At 38.8% G+C, this 26,594-nt stretch overlaps 1 protein-coding gene across 1 annotated transcript in view; it reads left to right on the top strand.

The window, feature by feature from the left end:
- PRMT3 (protein arginine methyltransferase 3) overlaps positions 1-26,594 on the top strand; it is a 62,078-nt gene that overhangs the window by 33,667 nt on the left and 1,817 nt on the right. Inside the window, exons 12-15 of the mRNA XM_054068262.1 lie at positions 1,990-2,177; positions 5,679-5,765; positions 17,282-17,332; positions 17,536-17,623. Coding sequence (XP_053924237.1) covers positions 1,990-2,177; positions 5,679-5,765; positions 17,282-17,332; positions 17,536-17,623 — 414 coding nt within the window. The remainder of the gene's footprint in view (positions 1-1,989; positions 2,178-5,678; positions 5,766-17,281; positions 17,333-17,535; positions 17,624-26,594) is intronic.

Raw genomic sequence — 26,594 nt, 5'->3', positions numbered from 1 at the left:
TCTACCATGCTGCTGTAAGTGTATTCTATAATCAGGGACTTGCAGCCTCTTTTCACCCCTCTTGAATGTTTGCCCCTTTCATCCCAGGAAGAGCACTTCCCTGAAAAGTCTTCCCTCAAAGGTTGTAGTGGCTTGCTTTTGTTGTGTTTCACACTTAATTCTTGGAATGTCAGTGGTGGCTCTTTAAGGTTTGAAGTGCTGGGATATAAAGCCAAATATAATGCTGTTGTCCTGCTAGTAAAGAGCAATGTGAAAGCTCTGAGAGATGTAAATCCCTTATTGAGAGCTCCAGAAATTACTTGGAATACTCCTACCAACAGATCTAGATTTTTTTGTGAGTGTCAGCTGTCAGGTGTGCTGGAACCAAATTATTTGTTTCAGACAAGGCAGGTTGAATGCCTTCCTGTTTTGATTCTCATCAAACTACCTTTTTACTGCTGAATTAACTGTTCCTGGAGAAACCTTCTGCTTTGAGTGCCTCATCTGCAAAATAGGGATGGTGATAGCTTACCAATGGGATTCCAGTTTAAGCTTGCTGATATTTATTTATTTCATTATTTATTTATTCAATTTTAAGCAGTCAGAGAGAAATGACTATGTGTTCATATTTTGTATAAACTAGTCATTTCAAATGTGGAGGTGGTTGCTTGCTTGAATGTCCTCATATAAAAACAAAAGAGCTTCTTTAAAGAAGGCTCTATCATTAATACGTATGATTATTTTATTTCCTTTAGGCTAAATCTACTCTTACTATATAAAAGATCTAATTTCAATTTACTGTTTCTATCATCAGTATTTTACAAGGCAGAAAATACTGCTTTTTTGAATTACCAAGCTATACCAATGACTTGTCTATACTCATTTTGATACGCTGCAATTTCGAGCAGGCTGAAGACAAAATTAATTTTACAGTTCACCAGATTTTGGGGAGGACAAGAGAAATGGCTTTAGTTTCATAATTGCAGCCATATTCATATATCAATAAAAAATAAAATAAGGTGTTTATTAGTAGGTATTCGGCTCTGACAGCACATCAGGAAGTCAATATATGTGACTTCAAAGGCTTTAAAACTCTCAAATAAAACATGGGAATCTTTTTGTGGAAAGAAACCTAGCTAAATACAAATTGAGTTCTTCCTACTGTTTGATGGTGCTATAGACAATGTGTTCATAGCTGTTGTTTTGTCTCTTCCAGTTAGTAGTGGGTAGAGATTGCCAAGAGATTGACTGGTTTTGCTGTCAGCAGCTGTTAAAAAGGCAAATGGCAATCTTCCACTACTGTTGGAAAAGCTGTAAATAGGTACTTGTTCTGAAGATATTCTTAGGAGACAGGCGAGCACAAATGTGGAGATAGTGGTGATAGCTGTCATTGGGGAGATGAAGGAGGAAGTTCTCTTCTCTCTGTTGGGTCACTTCCATACTCTTCAGGTGCAGCTAAAAGAGTGGTTATTCTTTTCCAGTACCAAGAAATCATTTTTTAGGCTGTAAGGCAAGTACCAGCCAATGCTGATAAGAAACAAAAATGAAACTCGAGTAAGATAATTTACTCTTTTCTGGAAATAAGATTTTTTCACAGAGGTTTCAGGTTACTGCAAAGCCCTCACTTGAATTTTCCTTTGCGTGTCTGTCTACAGTTATTAAATACATTTTGGGACCGTCTCTGTACAGAAGCCAGTATAGGATTTTCCAAATCACTTTCCTCAGACATCAAGTTTCCACTTTTTCCTGGCAGTGGGATTCAGCTGCAGAGATTTGTGTCTAGAAGAGGAAATTCTGTAACCAGAGTAGTGTGAGGGAATTGTGTTCCAATGTCTGGTCTCTTCTGTGGACAAACAGGACTCCAGAAAATAAAGTAGTGGAAAAAGTATCTTGTCCAAGAGCTGAAATTTGTTCTTTTAAGATATTAGTCACTTAAAGAGAAAAGAAAAAAAAAATCTTCTTTATGCATGTCTAAAATAAAATTTCACTGACCTCTTTCTGTTGTTACAGTTTATCCTGACATTTGCACCATTAGTCTGGTAGCTGTGGGGGATATGAATAAACATGCGGACAAGCTACTTTTCTGGGAAGATGTGTATGGCTTTGACATGTCTTGCATGAAGAAGGCTGTAATTCCAGAAGCTGTTGTGGAGGTGCTGGATCCAAACACACTGATATCTTCAGCCACTGTCATTAAGGTATGACACTGCTTAAATTTTTAGTGGTCAGATTAAAAGTTTCCTTTTTATTATTTATGGAAGAAGGGAGGGAAAACATGCATGCACACACAAACTTTGGCATCTTCAAACTGATATAAATGCAATAAGGTTCTTAGTGTTAAGACTAAGATTTGTACTAATTCTTTTTTTTTTTTACCTTATTTGAGCTCTTAATAAAGTAGCTTTCTTGTGTTTAGATTGTTCTGTTCATTTTCTTCTATCCAACTCCAAATTTACTTGGATTTTGGTGAGTTACAAGTTGCATAACTGAAATTTAAACTATAGCAAAAAAACCTGAAATATAGTATCTTTTCTTCTGCTTATCACCCATAGCTTCATCCAACAGAACGAGCATGTCTGAAAAGGCAACAGCAGAGCAGACTAAAAAGTATAAAGTTGTTTAAATTGTGTGTTCAAAGTAAGAAATGCTGAGAGTGATATTTCTTTAGAATAATTACTTTGGGTCTCCTTGTGCATCTGTTTCCTTTTTTCTTATTTTTTTTTATTTCATGATTCTTGATTCATAGATGATGAAGTCATGACAGATGTGTCTTACATTTTATCCTCTGAGCTTATGGCCTAGGCTCCCTCTAGAGTCAGTGAACTAAAATTCCTAAGGACACCCATGATAAGTTGTATGACTTGAGGCTTACAAGTGTTTTTCTTGAGCATACAGAGAGAGAAGAGCGATCAGGTCAGTTGCTGAAATATATTTTGTAGACCTGTCATGATAGGGAATATAACTTCCACCCTTAGTGGATGAATATGTATAAACCAAAAGTATTGAGATCAGGATTCTGAGGCCGTAATTATTTGACATCTGACAGGTTTGATTGGGCAATGACCGAGGCACAGGCACTTTTCTTACTTGCCATTTTTTTGACATTTTGCATGTTCTGATTCAAGTAGAAGTGTATTTGAATACTTCTTCCAAATAGGTCAGGTTTGGTATGCAGAAAATGAAGAACATGTAACATGCTCTGAATTATCTGCTTATGGATAAGTTGAGCTCTGTCAGTTTGTTTGGGCAAACAAATAAATTAAACCAACATCTTAACCTGGGAAGTGTCAATAACAGTTACTTATGGTTAAATGTAGTTAACCTATAGTTATATAGCCCATTGTAGTTTATCATCAGCTGTCATTTTAGAAGCAAAATGCTTTACTGGTAACAGAATCATAAAATGGTTGGAAGGGACCTTAAAGATCATCTAGATCCACCTTCCTGCCACGGGCAGGAGCACCTCCCACTAGATCCGGTTGCTCAAAGCCCCATCCAGCTTGGCCTTGAACACCTCCAGGGATGGGGCAGCCACCGCTTCTCTGGGCAACCTGTTCCAGCGCCTTACCACCCTCACAGTAAAATATTTCTTCCTAATATCTAACCTAAATCTCCCTTCTTTCAGTTTGAAAGCTGAAAAGCAGAAAATAGCACGTTTCCCTTACTAGTATATACTGTCATGAGCAGTCACTGTCCAGCTCAGGTGTATGTGCTTAGCAGTTTGTCAGCATGCAGCATTTCACATAACAGTTATGCTGAATGGTTTCATACTCATTTGTTCTCAGTAGCAATCATGGTTCCTAAAATAACCTAAAGGTAATGCATGAGCACCTTTGCTGGAGTTATAGTACAAAGTAGTGAAATTAATGACTTGAGCAACAGTGGCATTATAGGTAAATTGTTCTAATCGATAGCCATTCCAGAGAACAAATGGATTATATTTTTGAGGGAAAGTTCAAAAACGTTCCAATTTATTATATGATTATTACAAACTATGTTTTAGTTTGTTTGTTCAGATTAGCTGCTGCTTGTTTTCTGTAGTTTATAAAGTAACTTCTCAGGAAGCAATACATTCCCTAAATGACCAGGCAGCATCAGGAAATATTGATTAATAATGTACATGACATTTAACTTCAACAGTATATGATGTTCTTGGATAAAGCACGTAAACTAAGAACTTCATGCAGTGAAAGTGTGGTGAAATTTTTCTGATCAACTGAAAAGTGTAGTTTATAGTTCTTTAAAAACTCAGAATTGTGTGTATATATATTAAATAAAAACTTAGAATATTAAAATGCAAGTTGTAATTTGATTTCACAGTGTTATTGTAATCCTGGATGCCATCATTTTGTGTTAATTTCAAAATAGTTGAAGCAGTTTTCTGCCTTATGTGCCTTTCCTCCTGTTTTGGGTCACTCTGGTAATTCACATATTGATACACAACAAGGGCGTGCTGTTATTTGCTAGGACTTCCACAGACTGGAGAAATGGGTCAGTGGGGGTTCTGTGCAAAGGGCTTAGGGCAATGCGGATCCATGCAGCTGGAAGGGGGGAATAATGCTCCACGCCACGAGAAGCTAGGAGCCTACTGGCTGGAAAAACAGCTTTGCAGAGAAGAATTTAGGGGTCCTGATTAACACCAAGTTGACCATAAGCCAGCAACACACACCATCGTGGCAAAGGCAACCACCCAGCCTCCTACACTAAGAATTAGCATTCTTAGGAAGAAGACTTGTCACTAGCAAGTTGAGAGATGAACCTTCTCTGGTACCCCAGGGAGATGACTTCTGGAGTGGTGTGGCCACTCTTGGGTTCCCTAGTGCAAGGGGGAGATGAGTGTCCTGAAGTGAGTCCAGCAAAGGACCACAAAGGTGATGAATGGACTTTCAAGCATCTGTGATGTAAGGAGAGTCTGAAAGAGCTGTGATTGTTCTGTCTGGGGAAGAGAAGGCTCAGAGGAGATCTTGTCAGCATGTATATAAATGCTTGGTGGACTTGGTAGTAAAAGAGGTGGAGCCACTCTCTTATCAGTTGTGCTCATGGGCAGGACAAAAGCAACAGGCACAGACTGAACTCTAAGGCAGTATCCTTGAAAGATCTGGAAACACTGTTTTGCTCTGAGGGCAATTGAGTACAGGCCCAGGTTGCCCAGAAAGGTTGTGGAGTTTCTATCCTTACAGATATCCAAAAGCCATTTGGACACGGTCCTGAGCAACCTGCTTCAGTGGCCCTTGCTTTGAGCAGGAGGGTGGGCTAAGTGATGTCCAGAGATCCCTTTCAACCTTCATTATTCTATCATCAATACAAAACTAACCTGGCAAATAAAAGAAGCCCAATTCTGACCCATATCACTTTAATACTGTAGTTTACCATGCATCTATGCTAACAAAGAATAAAACAAGTGAAGATACATCTGCAAGCTACTTAGTCTCAACAATGGACAGCCCTCATCATAACTAGTTTGATACCACTACTAGTCTAAATATGTGTTTATTTTGGCATTTGGGAAAGATGGGGTTTAGATGTTTTGTCAGTTTGCAGATAGGCTTTAAATCTCTTCCCACTTTTTGAGATCTGAATTAGTTTTGCCCTAGAAAGGTGTGTTTTTATGGAAGCAACTGAACAATCTGCATCCAAAGGAAGATCTTAATTTGAATTCAGCACTGTTACTGACAGAATTGTATTGTTCCTCTTGACAGCACATCGACTGTAATGCTGCATCCACTCCAGACTTAGAATTCTCTTCAGACTTCATCCTGACCATTACAACGAGCACAAAGTGTACAGTAAGACAATTTTAGTTTCTTCATATATGGTCAGCATCACATTGGACTAATACACAGTGCAATAATTAAGCTTCCTTTATCATCAGTTCTTGCCTTGAAACAGTCGTTCTACAGTACAGAGATGTCAAATGAGCCCTTTTTGTAAAGAGAGATGAATGTAGAACTTCAGTAATGGTTTTATGGTATAATACAGGTAGGTGAGGAAAGGGAAGGATAAGGAGCCTTCATAGTGAGGTTGTTCTCTTTTGTTCTCTAGCTCATTTTCTAAAATAAGAGTGTTCTGTTCAAACATGTTGGTACTATTGTGCTAAAAAATGACGCTGTCCCTGTTATCAAAAGAGCTTTTCTGAGTTTAGTAAGAGTGAAAACCAAAATGGCTATGGGAAAGGTAGGCTATAGCTCATGTAATAAACATATAGTGATAAACATATAGCTCATATGGCAAGCTGTTTCTCAAACAGGCAAGTTCATGAACTTTATACGTGAAGACCGAGGGGGAACAAATAGGTAATTGGAATCTGAATTTAGTAAATCCCTGGTTGACAGGGGTTTCACTGCATCTGTTCTATTATATGCCAGTTAGGATTTTTACTTTAGGTTAATATGGCTTATACGCAAAACAACACTAATTCTAGAAAGGCTATGGAATTTGATTGGAGGGAAGTTCTAATTACAGCAAACGCAAACTTATTTATCTTAGTATTACAGACTATGCTGCATTGAGTGAAGAATCTCCAGCAGGTCTGAGTCTGAGTCTGTGATCTCACTCAGTTGGGCATTATTTGTCTAAAATAGGAGTCAATGTGAAAAGAAACAAATGGAAAGAAAAGTTTTCAGTCTAAGCTTTAGAATTAAATGAAAACTCAGTACTAGGGCATCTTTCAAACACTTTTTTGAAGTTGGTCCTACATTGTTAATTATGAATTTACGGAGGTATACATTCATTTTGCTGCATGATTTCTTGGTCATTCTGTATCTGCTAGTTATGAGAAAACAGAGAAACACTGATTTGTGGATTAGTGAAGAATGTCCCTTGTTTCTGCAAGTGCCCATGCAAGTTGTGTGGGTTTTATTTCATTTTTGAAGTATAAGTCAAGGAAAATACCTAAGTATAGGTATTTAATATACTTCATGTAACGACGCGAGTAACTTTTGAAATATGAATATGTTTAAAGATAAAAGAAATTAGGCATTCCAACATGAATATTTAGAAATTATTAGATTAGTAACCTGTGTGAGGATACCTTTTTGCTTTGATTTACTTATGGTGCATGCTTGCTTGCTTTGTTGTAAGAGGGAAGAAAAGAGTACATCAGTAGGATTTTCGTGTTGTTACCTGTAGGCAGGGCAGTTGGGATAAAGATGAGAAAGTCATCTTACCATATCTGAGAAGAGGAAGGTCTCATGGTGGCTTGCATTAAAGTAATGCATTGAATTTTTAAACACAAAATGATAAGCAAAGGCAGGATGACCTCATTTTTGCAGATTCTATGATTGCGCTAATATGCTTTTACATTCAACATTAATTACAAATGTTTTCTACCAACTTCTTGAAATATTCTCATCATATTTGACAAAAGGTTGTATTAGGCTCTGAGAACTGTAGTAAAAGCTAAAATTTTTGTAGTCTACTGTCTTGTGATACTTCTGCTGAGAGTTTCACGCTTAGCTTTAAATAAGTACATCACAGAATCAAGTCCAAAGGAGTAATCGGTAGCTAATTTTTAATATTTTTGTGATAAGTCTGCCATGACTGGTTTATCTGGCTTATATGTGTGTATGCGAAGAAGAGATTGAAGGCTTCCTCTGGTACAAAGAATATGTTACTGTGTAATGTAAACACTTAAGCTGATAGCAAAAATCTCCCAGTTTTAGCTGTCGTAGAACCACAAAACATTTCTAATTAGCTCAGAGCAGGATCAGCTTTGATTTCAGGCCAAGCTCCAGTGCAGCACTGGGTTAATTTTCTTAATGTGGCCACTTTTGAATAACTGATTAGTTGAACTGAAATCTCTACAAAATCTGGGAAGTCTTTTTGATGTTTGAGTAGAGTAAAATGGCTTATTTTGTAAAAATCATTTTTCCTAGCACTAGATCTTCAAGATAATGGTTGGACTCGATGATCCGGTGGGTCCTTTCCAACCGAGTGATTCTATGATTCTATAACTTCATTTTTGTTCTATGATTCTATGGTATCATTGACTTATAAATCAAGATCTATGCCTGCATTCTATGCCTGCATTTTATGACTGCCAGGGAGAAGGGATGGGAACTGGGGCAAGAACAGTGTTTCTGAAATTTTGCAGTGAATGCAGGTTCTTAAAAAATGATCAGAACTCTGTAGTATTTTGCACTTCATTATTTAGGTTTATTGACACTTTGAGTGAAATTTCCACTCTTTCTGTGATGGATTGTGGAAGTTTAGTTGGGGGTTGACAGTTCATCCATCATATCAGGCTGCCTAACCTTGCAGTAAATGAACAATAAAAGTCCATTATTTATATTGAGAATTTTTGAGGAGATGCTTTAAGATTGCAATTTGTCCTTTGAAAATAACATTTGATGTTTTCCTTTTTTGCATCCGTGTCTTCTTGTTCTACTGTCTTTGGGGTTTTTTTGCATAAAAAGAGGAAATTGCGTACATTTCTTGAAAATCTAGCTTTTTGTTCTTGGCTCTTGGGATTTCTGCAGTTTTTAAAATCTGAATGTTTTAAAATGTTTTGCTTTATTTACAAAAATATCACAAAAATAACAGTTTGGAAATCTATCCTTATATGCTTGTATATATCAGACTTTTTGAGCTCATAATCTAAAGTTGATTTCAAAGCAGCCCTTTCTGTGCCATAAAAGCGTCAAAACAGATTTGATTCTTACTCCTATTGCCATCACCAACAGCAAAGCTCAGTTCAGACCAGTGTTGCCATTAGAACTTTGACTCTCTCTACAAGTGGTCTGTCTTTAAAAACCACACAAGTGGGACAGTTACCTGCATGGAGATATGTTAGTTGTTTTGTGGATCCTGTTGCAGCTCAACTACTAATTTGCGCTGTGTCATCAGGTTCTGGGCAGTGGGTTTCTATGCTGCTTCTTCCTGAGGCATTGCATTGGTGCAGAGGAACATACGATAGACATGGAATTGTGTCAGTAGCATGAAGTGCATGGTTGCTGTTGCTGAACTTGTTTTCGCAGAAGCTTAGCACTGGTGGGAGTAATTTAGCAAGTACTTGGAGCAGGGAGTCCTGGCATCCTCTGGTATGGAGAGCTAAATTTTTCAGCTGGCAACCCTTGGAGGCATTATCCATGTTGGGGTCTGTTGCTTTCTCCCATCAACCTCTTTGCATGTCTCTGGTACCAGAGACCAGTAAGCTGTAAAAACTGACAGGAATCAGAGACATAATGCAGTGTTTTTACCAACTCATTCCCTCATTTGTTTTGATTACGACTTAGAACACCCCTCAGGCAGGAGAGGCTGCACTTCTGATTTCTGTGGCAAGTTACTAAATACCTCCTAGAATCTGATTTTGGTTTTTGCTCAGTCTCTTGGTGTTTTTCCCTTTAGTAAACACTGTTTGAAATTCTGTGTTTATTTTCAGTCTCAGCAGAGAAGCTGACCTCTTGATTTCCCCATACTTTATTTCTGTTCTTGTAAACAGAAACTTGTTCTGGTCAACAGTTCTGGGAGGATTTCATAAAGTCTGTGGGAAAGCTTTGGCAAGGAGAGAGTTGGGAACAGACTGTTTTTTCTGTTCTTTGGCTGGAGGGAGCACGGCAAGATTAACCTCTCCAGTCTAATGCTAACTTTTGGGACTTGCCACTCACCTCTTTTTCATCCTTAATTTTTTTCCTTCCATTTTGTTTTGTAACTTTTTAGTACAAAACTAATTCCTGAAAACTGATAATGCAAATGCTGAAACAGATATTTCTCTTTGTAGATATTATCACTCTTGCTCTTGGAAGGCCTTCTTGCTGACCACTTGGTTAATTATCTGGTCGTATGGTAGTGCCACTTAATTGTATTAAAGGTTATTTGAAAACCATGCAGTTCGGCAGGCAATAGGCTAACACTTTTCTCGTTTTAGACTAAGACTTTGTGATGAGCCTGTGTGAAATACGAAATAATTCCCAAAACTGGAGAGCATAGTATTAATTGACACATATCTGATTTATCTGTCCTTCCACCTGTAAATTAGTTTTAATTACTCTCATACTTTTGCATGACCAAAAAAAATAAAACCCTAGCAGAGGATTAAGTCATGCTCGTAACAGATCAGCCTGATGTTTCTCTGTAGGTGCATCCGAAGTGTATTGCAGCTGATTCTGTAATACATTTGGGTCATAGCCTCAAAAAAATGCTTAATGTTCTAAATAGGTTTTTCTTCCAGGTGTTCAAGCAATTAAATAAGTCTTTAAGAAAAGAAAATCCCTATAAACCTGAGAAATATGGAAAGCTTGAGCAAAAATAAACTTTTAATTGTGACCTTGTATATAGAGCTGAGTATAGCAGACGTTGGGGGATGGGGGTGAGTCAAGGCTTTTTTCGGAGTGCATATTCTTTCTGTTGGTTTTTCTTTTATTCTTCCTATGGTCTGCCACAAAGTAGTATCTTTTAGCATTAAGTTTATTTATCATTATTTTAGCTTTCAAATGTTGAAGATACTCAAAGCATGAATCAGTTGCATGGATCATTTTATGTAATTGTTTCAAAGCACTTTTAGTGCAAGTTGACTTGATTTCGGTCTTAGAAAGATAATGGCCAAAAATAAATTTAATTAGCCTGCGAAAGTGTGTTTTCCTAATAAAGAGCTAGTGTTTGTCACTGCTGATTTTAATGAGACATCTGGCTAATATCAGTCAGTTGATGCTGCTTAGGAGAATATTCCATTAATTGTGTTCCAAGTTGATTGCTATGTGAGCTTTTGAGATAAAATATAACAGTGATTACCCTCACTGTGGAAATCAATTGACAAACTTTCTCTTTTGTTTGTGAGCATTTCCCCTGTGAGTCCATCAAGGTTGATCTTTCCTAGCTGAATAACACTATCCCCTGGGATGAAAATGGCAGTATCTCTTCATTGCTCCCAGGAGATCTTGTCAAAAAGCAGGGAATACGTATAAAAAGTGGGAGGGAGGAAGAGGGTGAAAGAAGGATAATGAGACGGAGGACGTGACTGATGTATTAAAACTATTGGGGGGGAAAAAGGAGGTTGAGGTGTCTGGAAAAGATTATTTTGATAATGGAAAATCTTTGATTGTTAAAATGTTCTTACATGCTAGGCAGTTTCATTTCTTAATGCCCAGTCTTCCACTTGGGAGCCAATCATAAGTATTAGTGTGTAAGTATTTAATTCCAACCTTAGGTGAGAAACTAAGTTTCTGTAAGCTAAAAGTTGGAAATCTGGCTCTGGGTACTACCGTTAAACACGCCTTGAATGCCAGATTTCTATTTAAAGGAAAGCCTACTCTTACCCTGTTATAAAGCAGAATTTGTCCTTCTGATTTATTTAGCCATTTGTAGCCTTCTCTGCAGTGATTTCCAGATTGTTATTCTTTTCAAAACATAAAATTGTTGGGTTTTAATGGTGAGAGATTTCTTTTCCCTGTGATAAAAACACAGCAACTCTGCTGCATGGATGACAAACATTCCATCTCCATGCTTGGATAAACTCCATCAAAAGCACATTATCTCCCACTCCTGTGGCCAGCTGTCTAATTGTATTTGTTGTAGCCACTCACTGTTGGAACATGATACTAGTGAAGAGCAAGAATGATAAATTACTCACTGTAGGTGATAGCAATGATGATAATTTTTAATTTCCTTGTTCCTAAGTGGATTGGTAAGGTTGCCTTTATGAGTTCTCATAAGCAGTCAAGCAGTCTCATTTGTTTTATCCTGTTAAAATGCTGAAGCCATTTCCTTTAGAAAAAGCCTTCGTATTCAGATGTACTTGAATTAAAATTTAGACTCTTATTCCCGTTTCAGATAAGGGCTCGAAGTGGCAGAGTGTAAATAATATGTACTGCTGTAAACCTATTACATATATTAAATGGGTTTTCTTGGGATCTTGATATATTTGGTACATGTTACATGAATAAGTGGGGAAAAAATAGGCTAAAAATAATTTATTTAGGTAGGAAGAAAATTCTCGAAGACAAGTGAATCTTACTGAGAGCAAGTGCTTCATTTACTGTTTTTGATGTGTTTGCCTGAACACCTTGGAAATCCTCAGTGATGGATGAAGATGTTAAGCTACTTTACATGAATTCTTCATCAAAACTTGTTTTTGACAAAATCGAGGAGAATTTAGTGGCTTCTGTTTTAATTTCAGGAATACTTTATTCTTAGTTGTTGAGTGAGCTCTGACCCTTATAGGATACTGCTTCTCAATCTCACTAATGCACATCTATTATTAAATGTTCCCTTAGTTCATTACTTAACCACCCTAGTGCCCTGAGTAGATGTGGGGACTTTGTTCCGGGATTGGAGTTTTTGTCCTCAGAGCTGTGCTTTTCTCCTGGCAATTTATTTGAGAACAGGAAGAATAATATTTCTGCAGCGTTTCCCAATATTTAACATCCTTTGAGTCTAGAGCATGTGTCAGGCTGGAGTTGCGGTTATTTATTACAACTTCAGAAATCATTATTTTTGTTTTGCTCTTTCATGGTATTCAAGAGACTGGCACTTAAAAGATTCTTCCAGAGGAGGCTGAAGTTCTTGCTGATTAGTCGTTGGTGGAGTTGTAAATGAACTGTCAAAGGCAGAGCAAAAGGATGAGAAAAGCTGCAGTGGAAGAAAAAACAGTTATTATTACGCTTAAAAAAAACAAAGAAACCAGGACAGGAATTGTGAAACATCATCTAGAATTTATAGGGGTGTTATTTGCTTGTTCCTTTTCTTTAGTTTGCCTTCTTGTAAAAAAAGATGACACATTTAATAAAAATCTGGCCAGCCTTTCATTCTGTTTTATATGATTGTGTCTGTGATTGCTTCTAGTATTCCACTTGTGAATATTTTTTTTCCTTATATTTTGTTGCTTAGCTGCACGTGTTAAATTTTACAGGAAGGGAAGGCGTAATTTCCTTCAAGCTGTAAATATTGGAAATGTCTTTCTTCATAGCATTTCATATTTAATAAAAGTTTGTGATTGACTGTTATAGCTACTGCAGTTTGTGGTAGTGTTCAAAAGTGAAATGAAAATTATTTTGAACTTCAGATGTATTTAAATATAAAAGATATGTATTCTGCATTTCAGCATAAATCTACCAATGGGTAACGAATAAAGAATATAGTAACCAAATCCACTGTTTTATAGCTAGTTTTTTTCTTATCAACCTAGTATTTTTATTGTCAAGCTAGTTTTGTTATTTCAACCTTGATTTAGTTAGGTTTTAGATTTGTGAGGCTGCTTTGGACAAATATAGAGGGTCATTTCACTTCTGTAGCGGTGCAAGGCTTACACTGATATACCTTAACGGTAGTGGGGGGTCGTGTTTTGATTTAGAGAGTTTTAGCACTTACATTTGGGAGTATGGAAATAGGCTTCTCTAATGCAGTCAAAGATTTTAGTTTTTCATAGCTGTTTCAAGGAAGACTTCCTGCTGCTTCATGTAGAAACAGAAATTCTAATGTATTGTGCAAAACTTTTTACAAGTGGAGAAATAACTAGAACTATGTTGCTGCTTTGAATCTTCAAATATTTCACCAATGACATAGCTAAGGAAACTTTTATTTCTGGTTATGATGCAGCGTTATTGACCAATTTTGAAAAATTAAATGTTTTGTGGCTAATTTAGCTGCCTTAATAGAATGTGAAAAGATTTATAGAACTGAGCTGTAATGAAAAAAGTTTTGTGGTAGTAATTAGTTGTTAACATTTGTACTCTCTGCTAGGGGAATAAAGCCAGACCATCATAGGAATGCTCTAATGGTCTATTTTTCAAATTCCTACATTGCTTAAAGCAAAGCATGGGTGATTATAGGAAACTGTCTACTTTTTTTCTGGTATGAAGCAATTATCCAGTTGGGTATAAAGAACAAGGTTTCCTCTTTGACATAGGCCCACCTACTCTTTATACTAAGGTTTTCTACATTAACTGCAAATTTGAGGCTTTCCTTTCTCTTGGGTTCCTTCCGTGCTTGCTTTATACAAAAAGGCTTTAGAGCTGTGCTGGGATCTGCATGCCCTCTTTCAGTGTTGAAGAGGCCCAGCCTATTTCTTTTGGTAAAACTTTCAATTGAATGATGAGTTTCATACACAGATGCGTTGGTACGGTTGGTATGGATTGTTAAAGGAAATAGGGAAAACAGCATCAGTAGCTGAAAACTACTTGCTAATTGAATATACACAATTCAAACTCTGTCCTGCATTTATTTAACTGTAAGCATACATTATCTATTCAGCTGTGCAGGGCTGGGGTTGCCTGCTGACACAGTTCAACAGAGAGGGTGTGTTTTGCTTTTGAGGTGTTGCCACTGCTCAGTTTTAACTGGCCAAATTTTGAGGAATTTTGGGGAACACTTGAAGCTGTTCACAGGAGCTTATCCTTATGGACTTATTTTGTTAGAATATTTTTCTGGGTTTTTTTTTTCTTTTGGCTTAATTTTTTCAGTATCAACTTAGAAGGACATATATCCATTTTAGAAGGTAACAAGAAGAATTTAATGCATCTACATAGAACTCTTTCTTTGTAGTCCTTTGAACTCTGTAATCCTTGGAGCTCTGCATAAGGTGCTCTGTGTAGTAATTACTGTTATTACTTCTGGATTCAAATAGTCCAAGTCAGTGTTTCAGTTAGGGAAACCATTGATACTGTAAGGAGTTAGGCGATTATTTATCTTAGTCATTTATAGAAGGTATAAGCTTTCCCTGAGCGCAAAAGGCAGCAAATAGCAAGGGACAGTTTCTTTGCTTATAACTACAGGTTTTTTTCAGCCTGAACTCCATCCCTAAAACATTCTATCTGGGGATGTTTTCTCAGGGGAGCATGTAGGATGCTTCTGTTACTTCTTGCTACCGAGCATACAGATAATTGCATCCACCTTAGCTGTGGAGCTTTTGGCTTTCTGGTCTGAAATGTAGCTCGTTTGTCTCATTTTCTCTGGAAGCCGCTTTTTTTTCCCTCAATTCTTGAAGTATCTTTGTTATAGCAAACTTTTTTCCTTTCCTCAGTAATCATATCCTAGGTGTTTTTTTGTAAACATATCAACAGTATTGACCTGATGGTGGAACAATATTTTTATGACTTAGTAGATCTCCGACTAATGTCCAGAAAAGACTCTGCATCAATAAAAGTAGTCTGATGAGTCAATAAAACTTTGTCAAAGCCTCCTCAATCTTAACTCAAAAAAATCATATTAGAGAGAAGGCTGTAATTCACTTGGGAATGAGATTCTCAGCGTTGAGTGGTAGGACAGCGAGATTGAGTGCACCCTCAGCAAGTTTGCGGATGACACCAAGCTGAGCGGTGTAGTTGCCACATTGGAAGGACAGGATGTCATCCAGAGGGACCTGGACAGACTGGAGAAGTGAGCCTCTGGGAACCTCATGAGATTCAACAAGGCCAAGCGTAAGGTCCTGCACCTGGGTTGGGGCAATCCCCGTTTTCAGTACACGATGGGGGATGACGTGCTTGAGAGCAGCCCTGCAGAGAAGGACTTGGGGGTGCTGGTCGATGAGAAGCTCAACATGAGCCGGCAATGTGCACTCGCAGCCCAGAAGGCCAACCGTATCCATCAAAAGAAGCGTGGCCAGCAGGTCGAGGGAAGTGATTCTGCCCCTGTATTCCTCTCTTGTGATACCTCATCTGGAATACTGTGTCCAGTTCTGGAGTCCTTAACATAAGAAGGACATGGAGCTGTTGGAATGGGTTCAGAGGAGGGCTACAAAGATGATCGGAGGGCTGGAGCACCTTCCCTACGAGGACAGGCTGGAAGAGTTGGGCTTGTTCAGCCTGGAGAAGAGAAAGCTCAGAGAAGTTCTTATAGCGACCTCCCAGTACCTGAAGGGGGCCTACAGGAAAGCTGGAGAGAGGCTATTCATAAAGGCTTGTGGAGATAGGACCAGGGGGAATGGGTATAAACCGGAGAGGGGCAGATTTAGGGTAGACATTAGGAAGAACTTCTTCACCATGAGAGTGGTGAGACACTGGAGCAGGTTGCCCAGGGAGGTTGTGGCTGCCCCATCTCTGGAGGTGTTCAAGGCCAGGTTGGATGGGGCCTTGGGCAGCCTGATTTAGTGGGATGTCCCTGCCTATGGCAGGGGTGTTGGAACTAGATGATCTTTAAGGTCCAACCCTAACTATTCTATCCTATTATTGACACATTGCTCCAAGCCTCATCCTGCGTGGGTTTGAACACCTCCAGGGACAGGGCATCCACAACTTCTCTGGGCAGCCTGTGTCAGTGCCTCACCACCCTTGCAGTAAAAAAATTTCTTCCTCATATCTAATGTAAATCTCCCCTCTTTCAGCTTAAAAACATTCTCCCTTTTCTATCACTGCACTCCCTGATAAAGAGCCCCTCCCCATCTTTCTTGTAGCCCCCTTTAAATACTAGAATGCTGCTATACGGTCTCTGCCTAGCCTTCTCTTCTTCAGGCAAAACAAGCCCAACTCTCTCAGCCTGTCCTCATGTGAGATGTGCTCTAGCCCTCTGATCCATCAGAGTTGATCATTTTTTATTAGTATCTTCCAGTTCTTTATTTGAATTCTTTGAATTTCTGGGACTCTCATAAGGCTTTTTTGTCAAAAAAGGCAGGCCAGTATTAAAAGACTGTGTAACTGCTAGTGTTGGTATCCTGTTTTGTGTGCAGACTTCTTGTATTTCTTTTCCACTTTAAGCTGGAAAAATATCCCACTAATGAATTGTGCACTGAAGAGGGTAGGAGTGGGATGGCAGGAAAGACAGAAGAAAAGTTCCAACACATCCTGTGGAGGGTTACTGTTAGAAACTATTAACTGCTGGAGAGGCCAGCAGTGAGGCATCTGTGAATCTTTCCTTATCTGTGTGTGTAGTAGAGGAAGAAAAATATTCCCTGCCTGGTTATGCTCTGTCTCTATTCACAAGGAGCTTTTATGGGAAATGGTGTTAAGCTACGCAAGGAGTGAAGAGACCATGCAGAATCCCTCTGGCTGCGTGTGTGTTTTGTGACAGTCATGGGAGCCACAGAGGACAAGGACTGAATGTTTGTGGGTTTACGTGTCTGAAAAGCAATTTTCTCATATCTAATTCTAGTTGCAGTTAGAGTATGCGTGTTATTTTGGAAACTCGGACCAAACTTTGATAGGTAATAAAATGCAGTTACAGTGGGGCTGAGTATGCTCGAGTAAAACAAAGGTGTGATGATGGTTTATTTATTTGACTTAAGATTTTTAGCATGTTTGAAAGCATAAATGTAGGTTTGTTCTTCTTAGTAAAGGCTTTAAAAGCAGTAGAAATCCCAATACGTATATTAGTGATAGTCTTCTTGAGTGTCACCTTTATTCTTTTATCATATTTACATTTTTCTCTTTTCTTATAGGCAGTTGCTGGTTATTTTGATATATTTTTTGAGAAGAACTGTCACAATAAGGTGAGTATTTGGTGTTATATATTTTAAAAATATCTTCAGGAGATGAGGGCAGTTATGTATTTTATTTTACCTCAAGGTATTTGGCAGAGAGTCTGTTTTGCTGTAGCAAACACTTCATGTGCATGTCTGTTTGGTAATTGATTGATGTGGTGTGATATCAAAAATGTTGTTCTTAATCAAACTCTTGAACTTTTCCATTGCAGGTCTTATTTTCTACTGGTCCCCAGTGTACCAAAACACACTGGAAACAGACAGTCTTCCTTCTGGAGAAACCAATTCCTGTAGAAGCAGGTATATTTAAATTTAGTTGTGGTGCAACAGTAGTTAAGTTACACTGCTGTTATCATTAAATTTAAATCTAAAATACTTTTAAAATTATGTAAATGTTAAAAACAACTAATAAATAAATCAGCTGCTTTTAACGAATTCTTTTGACTCAGCAAAGCACTGGCAAATATCTATACAAAACTTGCGTTAAAAATGTGTAAAGTCCGCACAGGTATAAGTAGGCGTATGTCATACTTCTGTAGCTCTATAGCATAATTTTGATGAGAACTTCTGTATGAAAGCATTTCTGAGGCAGTAGAGTGTAAGAGCAGAACACTGCTATTAACATTAACTTAATTTTAACAATACTAGTATTCTTAAGTATCATATTTGTAAGTGATTGCGTAGGATTTTTTTGTACTACTCCTGAACTATGTTGTATTTAAATGGATCATGAATATATGCGTGGTGCTGTACCTGGGACTGTGGGATTACTCTGTAAATTGAAAACAGTTTCAAAGCACTTACAGCCATGAACTTGGTCCATTGAAGTATGAAAGGCGTTGTTTTGATACACTGTGAATTTTTATAGAATGGGTAAGTACTGTAGTATGTTTCACCCTGAATTTGATGTAGTTATAAAGGCTTTTGTTGTCATCAGGGACAACCCAAAATTCAGATGATAAAATGTTCAAGTAAGGTTTTGAAGAGCGTAGTGGTGCTTGTTAGTGGTTCTAATTAGTTCTATTTGATAAGCCTTGAAAATACATTTGTATGCAAGTTGTCAAATATTCCTAGCTTTATAGGCACAGAAATAAGTCCATGACCATTGTAGAATTGTCATGCAAGAGGATGGACATACAACAGGGCAAGAATTATAAGCTTTGCCCTGTTATTCCTGTAGAACTGCACTTTCTTTCACACTTCCCTAGTCTTTTTATAATCAAAGGAAATACAGTAGTTAAATTTTTATGCTGTTTTGTTATTTTTATTTTTGTCCACTTGACCATTAGGTATTTAGTCACCACTGTTAAACTCTTATCCAGTGCTAAATTAGTTATCTTTGAGTGCTATTTTTCTTTACAGACTAGCAGGACCAAGGGAAGAACCTCAGAATGGGGCTAGTTTCTGTTGATTGGTTGATAAACTCATGATAAACTCATGATAATACACGACCCCAAAATGAACAGTTTATAGATGAAAAGGATACATTGGGAGAAACAATACACAAACTTATGTGGATGCTGGGGAAAAAAAAAAGAGGTCAACAGGCTTAGAGATGCTATAGAGAAGTATTGATGTAGATGGATGTAGATGGTCTGTCTTTCAACAGACCTAATTATGAACGTGCAGTGGCGAAAGCAGCATCTGCACTTGATTAAACTGCTTTTACAATTGCCTATTCCAGCTGTCAGCCATGACAACTTTTTTGCTGGCAGCTCCTTTCCTAAAGGCACTGTGGTCTGTGTTATCTGACAAATTATTTCTCTCTTTCATGCTTTGACTTTATATTCTTAAATAATTTTAATTGCTTATTCTTAGGTCCTGTCACTTCTTGGGGTGCACATGTGCATTGGTGCAGTTGTACTTGACTTGTGTTCTTGTTCAGTTTCTTTATAGACAAGGCTGGCTAAGGTCTCCTTGCTGCAACTCATTAAATTTCAATGTCATAAAGTGAAATTTTTTCAAGTGCAGTGATATTTGTTAGAATATGCACATTATTCAATGTTACACAGATCATTTGACATTTACCGAATGTGTGAAATTACTAGGAGATGTGCCTAGTTCTAGAATTCTAGTCTAGCTATGGTGACTTTCCAAAGACAACTGCAGAAACAGTGTGCTTTGAAGCAGTGAACCTAGTTGGCCTTCAAGATCACTTTTGCTGTAATTCCTTCCTTTCTTTTTATTAGCTCGTATTTCTTAAAATTATTCCTGTAACAAATCTTGTTATAGCTATGTTTCTCTTTTTTTTTTCTATCTGTCTCCTCTTCATAATTATTTAAGTTCCCCTTTTGCATCCTTTTGCCCATTTTGTCTGGTTTTATATCTTCTATAAAATTACCACTTTACTCTAGTATTCTCTACCTGTTATTTCTTGTGTTAGAGAAGGTTCTGAGAAAAACTTGTTGATTAATAGTGTTTGGATTTGCTCTTGTAAAAGAGGCTGAGCTTACAGATATCTGGACCTGTTAGGTATTTAACAGGAAGTCTCCTTTGTGTCATGGCAAAGTTGTTTTGTTCTGCAGTGTGAACTTGCTAATTTTGTCAGCTGTTTGATGCCAGACTATTTGTTTTAAAAATAGGTCTGTTTCTCAGCCATAAAAAAGACTGAATGTTTTGATCTCTATCCTAATGATAACAGAATCAAGCCACTACAAGACATTACATTCCTGGCGCACCCTGCACTAGGTGTGCAACATTTGCAAATTCTCTGGCATAAAATGGAAGAGGTTTATTCTAGGTCCAAAGATAAGGAGAGTTGAAACAATAAAAGTTACACGTAAGTAATACTTAGACAAAATAATTTTCCACTGAATTACAGCTTGATACCTAAGTATGGTAGACAGTTTTGTATATAGCTTTAATGGATAATTTCTGTTGATTTGGTTTAGATTTAATGTGCAAGTGGGGGATACTCTCTTACTGAAGTATTCTGAAAAGCTAGTTTTCTTCCTCATAGACTGTGACGAGGGACTTGGAGCTGGTGCACAATGAAGTAAAGCAAAGTAGCATCAGCGTGTTGTATATGCTTTAACTGCTTAGCGTGCAGTAAAATTAAAGAAGCTGGAGAAGGAAGCCAGATGATATTTTATTGCCAGAAAAACTAGGTTTTCTCAGCTAAGGCACTATTGTATTGTGGACTCCCTACAGAGTACAAGGCTTCACTTAGCATCCCTTTTAATAGCTTGAAAATGTCTCTGTTTTGAAAATTGAAATTGAGATGCCAAAGCAGTATCTTTTTCTTATTAATGGTGCAAATAGGAGTCTTTTGCTTTTGTTGAAATATTCCTGCTAAGTTTCATAAATAAAAAAAAAAAAATAGATGCAGAATATCACGTTCATCTGGTTGTCTCAAGCATTTACTAAATAAATAAAATGCTTAAAAAATTTATTTTAAAGGGCCCACGGAATCTTTTTGTTAACAGCATCTTCAGTTAAAACCTAGATCTGTATGCAAGCAAATTCTATTAGCAATAAACAGCATATTGTCAGCATTTTCTGTTCTTAATATTGCCTTGCAGTGGAAATAAAACCTTGATTTGTTTTTCTATGGTGCTAAAAGGGGCTAGCACATGACTAAGACCCTGTAAAATCCTTGATTATCTTGAACTCCCCGGTCTCCATAATTGGGTAGTTGCCTGTAAATTTACCAACTGAAAAATGTTAATTTGTCTACATAGAAAGCTTTGTTAGAGGCAGGAAAACAAAGCTGGTACAATTAATCCGTCTGAATGTTTTGAACTTATATTGAAATACTTCAATATTGCGCATCCCAGTTGGATAATTTGATTCCTAATTTTAGTGTCTGTTTTGCCTGTCTACAGTTGCAATATGGTGTCTATAGACACTTAGAAGTGATACCTCCAGAAATGGTGCTTGCTTTTAAAATCTAGCAGTTGTTAAAACTTGAATTTTGAGGTCACCCTGCATCTTGCATGTCTTATGCCATATCTTTGGAAATCTGTGGTTTAAAATCATCCTGCAGACTTTTCAGAAACATTTGTAGGTGAGTTTTTCAGGGAGTAAATTGAAAGAATCTCTTCCCATGGCTATTCTATCTCATTGGAAGATAACAGAAGTTCTGTACCTAGATAGGAAAACTTGGATGCTCTTCTTGTGCTGTTCTGTGTGCCTCGCTTTGCAAGTTCTGTGATGGCAAAGAGGTGTGGCTCATAGAGCAACAACAGTCTAGTTTTCTCAGAATTTTGCCACAGCTCCTGAGAGAGAAGGATTGAACAAGGCTGCAGTTTAGGATCCCTACTGCAAAACTTAGTGAATTAAGACTAGTTCTTGGTGAGTGAGTTTGGCTGCTGCAGCTGTACAGTTTGGAAGGCTAGATGTATTCTGGCCTTCACACATTCCCTGTGTTCCGGAAAAGGAGCCGGCGGGGGGAAAAGCCAGCTTGGTGGAGCAGGGTGATCTCAAGATGCGTCAATAAGAAAAAGAAGCTCTATGTGCTCTGGAGGAAAGGACAGGCATCTTGGGTGGACTACAGGGACGAAGTGAGATCGTGCAGGGAAAAAATCAGGAGGGCCAAGGCCCAACTAGAATTAAAACTCGCTAAGTCTGTGAAAGACAACAAAAAGTCTTTCTACAAGTACATTAACAGGAAAAGGAGGACGAGGGAGAATATCCAGTCTCTAGTGGATGCAGAAGGAATAACAGTGACAGGGGATAAGGACAAGGCTGAGGTACTTAATGCCTTCTTCGCCTCAGTCTTTAATAGCAAAGAAAGTTGTTCCTTCTGTTTACAAATCCAAGAGTTAGAGGGGCAGATTGAGGCTCCCGTGATCCAAGAGGAGGCGGTTAGAGACTTGCTTGCCCAGCTAGACGTCCACAAGTCTATGGGGCCGGATGGGATCCACCCAAGAGTATTGAAGGAACTGGCGGATGTCCTTTCCAAACCCCTATCCATCATCTTCCAGAGGTCCTGGCTGACTGGGGAAGTTCCACTAGACTGGAGGCTGGCTGATGTTGTGCCCATATACAAGAAGGGTTGCAGAGAGGATCCGGGGAACTACAGGCCTGTCAGTCTCACCTCAGTGCCAGGGAAAGTCATGGAACAGGTAATCTCGAGTGCTATCATGAAGCACACGCAAGAGAACCGGGTGATCAGGCCCAGTCAACATGGGTTTACAAAAGGCAGATCTTGCCAAACTAACCTGATCACCTTCTATGACAAAATCACTCAACTACTGGATGGGGGAAAGGCTGTGGATGTAGTCTTCTTGGACTTCAGTAAAGCCTTTGACACAGTTTCTCACAGCATTCTGCTTCAGAAACTGTCAGCCTCTGGCCTGGACAGGCGCACACTCTCCTGGGTTGAAAACTGGTTGGATGGCCGGGCCCAGAGAGTGGTGGTCAATGGAGTTAACTCCGGCTGGAGGCCAGTCACAAGTGGAGTTCCTCAGGGCTCAGTACTGGGTCCAGCTCTGTTCAATGTCTTTATCAATGACCTGGATGAAGGCATCGAGTGCACCCTCAGCAAGTTTGCAGATGACACTAAGCTGGGAGGAAGTGTCGACCTGCTGGAGGGTAGGGAGGCTCTGCAAAGGGATCTGAACAGGCTGGACTGCTGGGCCGAGACCAATGGGATGAGGTTTAACAAGACCAAATGCCGGGTCCTGCACTTGGGGCACAACAACCCTATGCAGCGCTACAGACTGGGGGAAGAATGGCTGGAGAGCTGCACAGAAGAGAAGGACCTGGGGGTGCTGGTTGACAGCCGACTGAACATGAGCCAGCAGTGTGCCCAGGTGGCCAAGAAGGCCAATGGCATCTTGGCTTGTATCAGAAATGGGGTCACCAGCAGGTCCAGGGAGGTTATTCTCCCTCTGTACTCGGCACTGGTGAGACCGCACCTCGAATACTGTGTTCAGTTCTGGGCCCCTCACCACAAGAAGGATGTTGAGGCTCTGGAGCGTGTCCAGAGAAGAGCAACAAAGCTGGTGAGGGGGCTGGAGAACAAGTCTTATGAGGAGCGGCTGAGAGAGCTGGGGTTGTTTAGCCTTGAGAAGAGGAGGCTGAGGGGAGACCTTATTACTCTCTACAACTACCTGAAAGGAGGTTGTGGAGAGGAGGGAGTTGGCCTCTTCTCCCAAGTGACAGGGGACAGGACTAGAGGGAATGGCCTGAAGCTCCGTCAGGGGAGGTTCAGGTTGGATATCAGAAAAAAATTCTTCACAGTAAGAGTCATTGGGTACTGGAACAGGCTGCCCAGGGAGGTGGTCGAGTCGCCTTCCCTGGAGGTGTTTAAGGAACGGGTGGATGAAGTACTTAGGGACATGGTTTAGGGAGTGTTAGGAACGGTTGGACTCGATGATCCAATGGGTCCTTTCCAACCTTGTGTGATTCTGTGATTCTGTGATTCATGGTTCCCTGTGGCCACTGTTTCTGGTACCTGAGCTGTCTTGGGAATCTCAATAAATGCAGTGTAGGCATGTTATCTTAGGCAACCATACAAAGCTCTTACCTTACCCAGCTGGCTGTATAGGCTTTTTTTGCAGTAGCCTACTTCGTGATTGGTCCTGGATAGTTGAAATATAGTAATTTGGTACAAAAACTCTTTAGAGAACATACTCAGAACATGAAAAGAAAAGATAGAACCTCAGGATAGTTTCAGAAGAGACTGGAAAGTGATATAACAGAAAGGAGTTGGCAAAAAGCTGCTTGGTTTATAAAGGTAGCCAGGCAGCGAAGAAAGGTGTCACAGGTCGGATGGATAATACTGAAAGGCAGCGATTACTACTCAGTACAGCAACTGCTCATTGGATCACATTGGACTGGGGATTCAGTAAGAGAAATGGCCAAATGGGAAGTTAGTAGTCTCTGTAGAGCTGTAGGTGCCTGCAGTTTAAGAAGATCAATGGGAGGATTAAGAATAAGTTATTGAATTTAAGGGAGATGCTCTTGGTCCCACCACAAATGATTGCTCTTTCATTGTTCTTTCTCATTTTCAGAAGACAGATGGTATACGGAAACTACTTTCTAGCCAGCTCTTCCAGAGTAATACTTTTGAGACTTGGGGTTTTTTTCAGTCACATGCTAGACCTCAGTGTTGCATAGGATAGTGGGTTCCGTAAGTCTAAACTAGACTAGAGTGGAAAATTAGATGCTATTTAAATTGTTAGCCTCAAGCGAGGACAATGTTATTGTGAAGAGCAGTGTCAGAGCTTACTGTTGTGTATCTGTGAAGGCAGATATGACTGCCACTTAGAAGCCTGTGATTCTTGTGTAGAGGATTTGTGAAGATATTTCTTGCCAGCAGTTCAGTAGTTAAGATGTCTTCAGCCCGAACCCACTGCAGTTTTCTAGCAGCTCTTTGAAACAATTCCAGTGAGATCTTTTGTAAGGTTTTTAAATTTTAATGGAGTTCAGAATAAAGAATATGATGTTTTTACCTGTCTCACTGTTGGCTTCATAAAGCTCTTCCACATAAATTAAAAAAGGAAACCTGAAAGATTGTGCTCCAGTACTTTAAGAGGGCCTACAGGAAAGATGGGGACAAACTTTTTAGCAAGGCCTGTTGTGACAGGACAGGATGCAGTGGTGTTAAGCTAAGGGAGGGTAGATTTGGGCTGGATATAAGGAAGAAATATTTTACAATTACGGTGGTGAAACACTGGAATAGGTTGCCTAGGCAGGTGGTGGAGGCTCCGTCCCTGGAAATATTCAAGGTCAGGTTGGATGGGACTCTGAGCATTCTTCACATTGCAAGTTTATTGCTACGGATCATTTTGAACTTTAAGTAGATGTTATGGATATTTTTGCAGCAGTCTGGATTCAATCTTTGGGTTTAGTCAAATCCTTCCAAATGAATCAAGTTAGACTGAAAAAAGAAAGGGTTTGTTGGATGTAAACACTCCTAGTGATAAGAGGCTCTTGCACGGAGAGGTATCTTCGCCCTTAAACTGCAGGCTTGCCCTTTTTTGATTGTGTGGCACAAACATAAGGTGAAAGATAAGATTGCTTACAGTTTCACTGATGGTAAAAGTCAGAACCAAAATAAACTCTTTGGAGTGTTCAGAGCCCACATATAGGGTGCACTGTAAATCCCATGCGTATTATTTGGCAGTGGATCAGTATGGACCTAGGGATGCATTTTTTCCTGTGCTAGCAAGCTTGTGCAGCAAGCTGAATTCTGCTGAATTCCCTTTTTTTCTTTTTGGGGACAAATTTCAGGGCTCTCTAAGGGATAATAAAAATGCAGAATGGGGATTGTAATGGATTCACTTTTGTCCTAATCAAACTGCAATGGCACTGTGTGGTTTACTTGTATTCAACTGAGCATGATAAGAGCAAGGTGGTACAGCTGAGTCCCAGAGACTGGTTCCTTCAGGCAGCTCATAGGACAGCAGAGTGGTGAAAAAACATCAGTCATTTTCTATCTACATGACATTGATTAATTGTTCAGAACTGCCTTTCTCTTACTCGGTTGCACTGCTGTTGTTTGCTTCAGCCCTCAGAAAAGGCTGTTTAGAAAAGCAGATTTAATGTAGTCACTGCATAAGAAATAACTGAGAAAAATTGAATGCTTTGTTTCATTAGCTGCCTTCACAAATAGGATCTTAGGGGTCTGTTCCATCAAGTCAGTTATAATTTATGACATTATATTTAGATTATTACTTCATTTATTGTATTGCTTTGTATTCGTGTTTTAAATGGGAAGATTGCAGTATGGATTAAATCATGGAATTGTAGTTCTTTTAGAGGCTCTTTGACCTTACTGAACGTTTTTGAAAGTGTCATTATAGAATGTTAAAATATGTCAAATATTTCATTATGCAGCAATTCTGGAAATCTATATGTTCAAACTAGGTTTAACTTCCTAGCTGGAAAGAAGCCATAACATCTTTTTATCTTTATTCTGTCCCTCTACCTGGCAAATCTGTTTCTGTTTAAATAATCTGTGAAACCATTTTTGCAATTCTTTGTAAATAGCATTGTATTACGTCGGGCATTTGTGTCCCAATACTAAAGCTGCACAGGAATTAAAGTAGAATCTCCAACTAATGATTCAATTACAAAAAAACCCCCAAAATTATCAAAAAATACTTTTTTAAAGTATTTTATGCATTATTGGTACCACAGTTATTCTTGTCAAAAAGCTTCCTCTGATATTTATACTGGAGTCTTCGACAAAATGTCCTGTGGGTTTACTGTTTGTGGATGGAAATGAGAGTTGTGCCAAATAGAGAAATCTAAAATTCTTATTGACTTTGAAGCTGGCTTAGTTTTCAACTTGCTATTTGTTTCCATTCTGCCTCTCTGC

This window comes from Cuculus canorus, chromosome 5 (assembly GCF_017976375.1).
Source record: "Cuculus canorus isolate bCucCan1 chromosome 5, bCucCan1.pri, whole genome shotgun sequence".
Lineage (NCBI taxonomy): Eukaryota > Metazoa > Chordata > Aves > Cuculiformes > Cuculidae > Cuculus > Cuculus canorus.
The sequence above is the reverse complement of the archived record's forward strand: the minus strand, read 5'-3'. Positions and strand labels throughout refer to the sequence as shown.